Source organism: Sinocyclocheilus anshuiensis, unplaced genomic scaffold (assembly GCF_001515605.1).
Source record: "Sinocyclocheilus anshuiensis isolate Anshui unplaced genomic scaffold, SAMN03320099.WGS_v1.1 scaffold906, whole genome shotgun sequence".
NCBI lineage: Eukaryota > Metazoa > Chordata > Actinopteri > Cypriniformes > Cyprinidae > Sinocyclocheilus > Sinocyclocheilus anshuiensis.
In genome coordinates this window covers 271,458-277,816 of record NW_015540937.1, presented here as the reverse complement: position 1 = coordinate 277,816, position 6,359 = coordinate 271,458, and the positions used below count along the sequence as shown (strand labels likewise).

At 33.9% G+C, this 6,359-nt stretch overlaps 1 protein-coding gene across 1 annotated transcript in view; it reads left to right on the top strand.

Annotated features, from left to right (window-relative positions):
- The window catches only part of dync2h1 (dynein cytoplasmic 2 heavy chain 1), a 105,016-nt gene that overhangs the window by 50,462 nt on the left and 48,195 nt on the right, over positions 1-6,359 (top strand). The window contains 8 exon segments of the mRNA XM_016487640.1: positions 1,147-1,307; positions 1,636-1,759; positions 2,960-3,081; positions 3,158-3,244; positions 4,198-4,324; positions 4,516-4,657; positions 5,541-5,650; positions 5,750-5,770. Coding sequence (XP_016343126.1) covers positions 1,147-1,307; positions 1,636-1,759; positions 2,960-3,081; positions 3,158-3,244; positions 4,198-4,324; positions 4,516-4,657; positions 5,541-5,650; positions 5,750-5,770 — 894 coding nt within the window.

Sequence of the window (6,359 nt, the reverse complement as noted above, 5' to 3'; positions counted from 1 at the left end):
AATGTCGGATTGAAATGAACGCTGTTATTAGAGTAGTTAATCGTTAGCATAAGCGCGGCTAATGCTAATATAATGAGCGTTAGAATTAAGTTTCTTTATTAACTATTTAATGCTCCTATAAATTTTATTAGGGTAAAAAAAACAGGAGGACATGGTGATATTTACTATTTTTACACACCAGAGGCTTTTAAATGAATTGTGAATCTAAAATATGCGTGTTAGAGAATGTACAAATGGTTAACATTGTTTGTGTCATACCAGTCAGAAAAGCAGTTCTGGGCTTTTTTGTTTTTTTAAATAAAAGTTGTTAGTTGTTATTCTTGGCTGAATAACTCTATGTTTTCAAAAGCCCTTTAAAATTAAATATGTACACAGTTTGGATTAAATGAGAGTATAGTCAAATTTTTGAATTAGCATGTTTTTGTGTTTTTTTGCTTTGGTACCGATATTGGTACCAAGAACCGTGGATTTTCACTGGTATTGGTACCGAATACTGAAATTTTGGTACCGTGACAACACTATATATTCTTTAAATATTTAATAATATAATATAATATTTTTTAAATATTGTAAAGTTTAATAATAATAATATATTTATAAATAAAAATAATATATTCTTATATGAATCTGATCACATAGATCTGTCCTCATCCAGGATTATTATAGTTTTTTTAAAACTGTTTTATATTTAATAGCATTTCAAATAATGCATTCATATTTACATTTTTCTATTTTTTTTCTTTCAGTTTGCACTTTTAATTTATTCTTCATTGGTGTCGACTATATCACTGTTAATTTTAGTTTTTAATTTTATTTAGCTTTTATTTTAGTTTTTTATATCTGCCAAAGTTAGTGCATTAATTGATAGAATTTAAACAAATCTTTAACAATATTAAATGTATCAGGGCTGTCGAGTCATCACTTGTGGCATTTTAATTCATTTGAATTCATTTTAGTTTTGAAGTCATGAAGTGTATTTTATTTTCAGTTTGAGATTTTTTCCCACCCATGTTTTTATTTAATCTGTGTTTCATTTTTTTTATAACGTCAGTCCTGATCGTATGAACACACAGTTGTCTGTCTGGTGTTTATAAAACTCACATAAAACATGTTCTTTGTGTGTGTTGTGTGTTTATGTGTGCTCAGCCCCTGGTGGACGAGGCAAAGCAGGCGGTGGGGAACATTAAACCAGAGTCCCTGTCTGAGATCCGCTCGCTGCGCATGCCGCCTGACGTCATCAGAGACATCCTGGAGGGGGTGCTGAGGCTCATGGGAATATTTGACACGTCCTGGGTCAGCATGAAGAGGTGAGAGAGACAGACGGTGATGGGAGTGGGAGCTGCTCTGTCATCATTCATGCTTTATATTAGCCTCTAACGGCCGTAACCGAATGAATTCTGCCTTTATTTATGGTGTTTATCTCTTGCCGGGAAATTAAACTGTCATACTGCTTATTACACCTTCACACTCTTCAGGCTAAATTAATCCAATCTCATTCTAGACTAATTAATGCTTTTAATTTAGCGCATTTTCATTGCAAATAGGCGTGTGGAGACGTTAGGTCATTTGCTTTCGGTTAAAAACATTAAATTAGTTGAATAATTGAAGAGCTAATGGAGTGTTTATAAACGGCAGTTTCTTAGCCAAGCGAGGAGTGAGGGAAGACATCGCCACGTTTGACGTGCGCAGTATCACTCACGAAATACGACAGAGCGTCGAGGAGTTGCTGCAGAGAAACAAGGCATCGTTTGACCCCAAGGTCAGACACACACACACACACACACACGATACAAAACTCAATTTCACATTGTACATACAGACCTAATTTATGCTGAAAATTACACTTTTTGCACTACTTGAGTGAATCTCACAAAAACTTAAAAACATGTAATTTTGAATTAATTATTTAATGCAGTGTAATGCATTTCTCCACCATTTCTTTTCACTTGGCACACATCAACTTTAAAGAAAAGAATTTTTGCATCGTGACAATTTTCATGACAATTAAGCCCATTTCCCGCCCTAATTCACATAAAGCTATTAAAATATAAATTAAATTATATATATATATATATATATATATACACACACAAATATTTTTTTAATTAAATTAAAATTATATAGATAGATAGATATACAGATAGATAGATAAATATACAGATAGATAGATAGAGATATACATATCATTTAATTTTATTATAAAAAGTAATAAAAGTATTAGTACGTATTGTCTATTGAACTGTCTTTGAGTTTAATTTGCATGAATTCAGTTTACATTTAAATAAAAAATTAAATTGTAAAAGAAAAACAGTAAAAAAACATTTTTTTCTAATAGAGTAATGAGACTCTAATTAGAATCGCAATTAATGAAAAAAAAAAATAGTGTTGTTTTGTAATGAGAATTTATTCAAATGCATTCATGTTTAATATACAAATGTATTTTTATTTTTTATTTTGATTGCAGGGGAAAATTTAAAGGGATAGTTCACCCAAAAATGAATTCTGTCATCATTTACTCACCATCAATGAATTTCTTTCTTCTGCTGAACACAAAATAAGATCTTTTGATGAATGTTAGTAACCAAACAGTTTCTGGTCCCCATTGATTTCCATAGTATTTTTTTCCATATTATGGAAGTCAATGGGGACCAACAACTGTTTGGTTACTAACATTCATCAAAATAACTTTTTATGTTCAACAGAAAAAATAAAAGAAACTCGTACAGGTTTGGAACAATTTGAGGGTAAGAAAATGTTGACAGAATCTTAATTTTTGGGTGAACTATCCCTTTAATCCAGAAATGTTTACATGAGATTCACACATATTCGATTTAAAAAAAAATAATATTCATGCCCTGTAGTCATAAATAACGCTCTTCAGAAAGGTTCATCCAACTAACACTCAAACTCAACACCACTTTACAGTGAACGGTCATCTAACATCACTGGTGTGTTGCAGAACGCCAAGCGCGCGAGTGCAGCCGCCGCTCCTCTGGCCGCGTGGGTGAAGGCCAACGTCCAGTACTCTCACGTTCTGGAGAAGATCCAGCCGCTGGAGACAGAGCACGCCCGACTGATGGAGTCAGTGCACACATCAGCAAACCTCTGCTCACAGCGGGATTCTCTCTCTCACACTGTGTCTCTGTGTTCTGTCCAGAAACCTGCGGAAGACGGAGAACCGTAAGAACAGGCTGGAAAAAGAGCTGAACTCTGTAGGAGAGAAAGTTCTGGAGCTGAAGGAGAAGTAAGACACTTGATTCCGACAGAGTTTGATATTAGCATTTGGCTAAACTAGAACACAATCTTTTATTTGAAATTTTTCATGCACTCAAAATAGTCCACTTTGTATTATATTTCTAAGATTATAGATTATTTTTATTATATTATTTTATTTAAATTTTTTATTTAGTTTAATAAGACTACTTTTATTGAAACTTTCAATTGAAACATTTTAATTATATTTTTATCAGTTTTATTTTAATTTCTTTTTATTGTTTTATTTTATTTAGTTTAAGACTACTTATAGTTATTGAAACTTTTAGAGTAGAATTCATCCATTTTGTTCACGATTAACATGTTTTTATTATTGTAATTATATATTTTTATATTTTAATCAATTTTATTTAATTTTATTTTAATTGTTTGATTTAGTTTAATAAAATATCTTTTATTGAAACTTTCATATAGAATTCATCCATTTTGGTTGAACATTTTCACTGAAATTGCTGCAGTGTATTCCATTGTTATTTAAGAATCATTGCTATTCTGTTATAGTTTTGTTATTATATTCTGAATTCGATTTTATTTTTATATTTTCTTTTTGCACTTGAATTTTAGTTACAATTTTAGTAATTTTTTTTTGTTGTCATTTTTATTATTATTTTTTAATTATATCTATATAGTTTTTATTGCATTTGAGTTTTTAGTCTTAGTTTATTTAGGTTTAGTTATTTACTTAAACGAAAAGAAAGTGAGAAATGTTACCTTGGCCACTAAATAAGATACATTTTATTTTATTTTATTTTATTTCGGTTAATGTTTATTTCATTAGAGTTTAGTTAGTGATGATAACCCTGGTGCATTCTGGGATTGTGTTCTTCACAATTGATGCATATGATACACTGTGAGCATGTCCTAGATGCCTTAAAAGGTAGGCAGCTCACTAGGTTTTGTGTGTGTGTGCGACGTCTCGTCCAGGTTTCAGTGTCGTACGACTGAAGCGGCTAAACTGGAGTCAGAGGTGAGCAGAGCACAAGAGACCATCAGCGCAGCCGAGAAGCTCCTGCAGCAGCTGGACGGAGAACACACACGCTGGACCGCACAGGTGTGTGTGTGTGTGTGTGTGTGAGAGAGAGAGAGAGTGTTTGGTTGCTCTTGCTGTATATGTATCTCTCCCTCCATCTGCTTCCTGCTGTAATTAAATCTCATGCTCTCACGTCTGAAGACAAACACACATACAAACATGCAGCCAAAGAATCTCTTTAGAGCACAAGTGTCTGTCGTGTGTGTGTATAGGTGGATGAGATCAGTGAGGAGCTGGACACTCTTCCTAAGAGAGCTCAACTGTCTGCTGCTTTCATCACGTATCTGCCTGCCGCTCCTGAAGACCAGCGGCGCAGCAGCCTCGACCACTGGATGAGCAGCTCAGGACTACAGAGTAACACACACATACACACACACACACACACACACATTAATAAGTTAAAACAGTGACGAAATCAGCACACTTGTGCTGTCACATGTCAGTCAAACAGATAGTCCCGCCTCCAAACTCACGTCATTGGTCAGAAGTTGACACGTCACGCCACTCAAACTAACAGATCAATGTTTTGTGAAAATGTCACAGTGTTTCACTCTTTAGTAAGTCACAATACTAATTACTGACTTACTGTGACTCTGAACATTACACAGACACCACAAACTCGGTGAACATCCAGAAAATGACACACAACAGCTTTAACATGCAGACAGAAATCTTTGACCAATCAGGGAACAGTGTTTTTTAGTATTATTTATATTATAGTATTTATCTGTTATATATATTTCAAATATTTAGCTGTTCATTTTATATTTCCCGGTATTGTTTTAATTTTAGTTTTGTAATTTTGTTGTGATTTTTATATATTTTTTTTACTTAGCTTTATTTTTATTTCAGTTTAGTTTTAGTTGTTTTTGTACTATAAAACTTAAACTTAAAAAAACTTCACCTAACTGAAATACAATAAGTTTTTCATCTGAAAATTTAATTTTATTTCACCTTTATTTCAATTACCAAAAAAAAAAAAAAAGATTTTAAGTGTTTTTTTAAGTTTTTCGTCTAATATATTTTATTTTATTTCACTGACCAAAAAAAAAAAAAAAATTAATTTAATTTTAGTTTTAGTTAACAATATCGACACTGTCAGTAAACAGGAACACATGAACCAATCAATAAACACACAACATGTGACTTTGAAAACTTGTATGAGTATGTTTGCCATGAATTTGAACTCTTCCTCTGATTGGCCGAGGCTTTAACAGCTGTGTTCTCTGATTGGCAGAGTTCGATCTGCGTCACTTCCTGTGTTCTGAGAGTGAGCAGTTGATCTGGAAGAGCGAAGGCTTGCCGTCTGACGACCTGTCAATGGAGAACGCTCTGGTCATCCTGCAGGTAACACACACACACACACACACACACACACAGACCGCTCTGTTCATCGGTGTTCCCAGCGTTCACTCATTCGTCTGTCTGTCCTCATGCTGACATCAGATTAATGAAATCAGGTCACGGGTAAGATTACACACATGGATGTTTACTTAGAAGTCTTCACTTTCCGTACTTTTCTATACTATACTATCAACTAGTCCTATCTCGGCTTTAACGCACCCAAACCCCAGAGGCCTGTTCACATCAGGAGACATCTGACAAAGAGCCACAAATTCCACATCAAAACTATGTCACACATGCATATTTGATCCATCATGCTTTTATGGCTCATGTAGTCTGATGTAGTGAGAATATGGAGGAAAAACAGCTCAGTTTTATTCAGACTCAAACTGAGCAAAAATATGCAATTTAGTGCAGATGCTGATATTTATATGATGAAATTGTGATGCTTGTGATGTAAATCAATGATATCTTTATAACAGTACAGCAGATACTGACATAAAATGATCTAAATATCAGTTGTCACTAGGGCTGCACGATAAATCGCATGCGATATTTAATGCGCATCTTGTCAGAAAGCCGGTTCTGTAATCAGCGGTAAATCTCCATCACCTGCGGGCTTTCACATTGAGCAACATTAACTACACAGAGCCGTTGTTCACTGATGAGCTGCGCAAAAAATCGCGCGAATATGAACGTGGTTTTGCGCAAC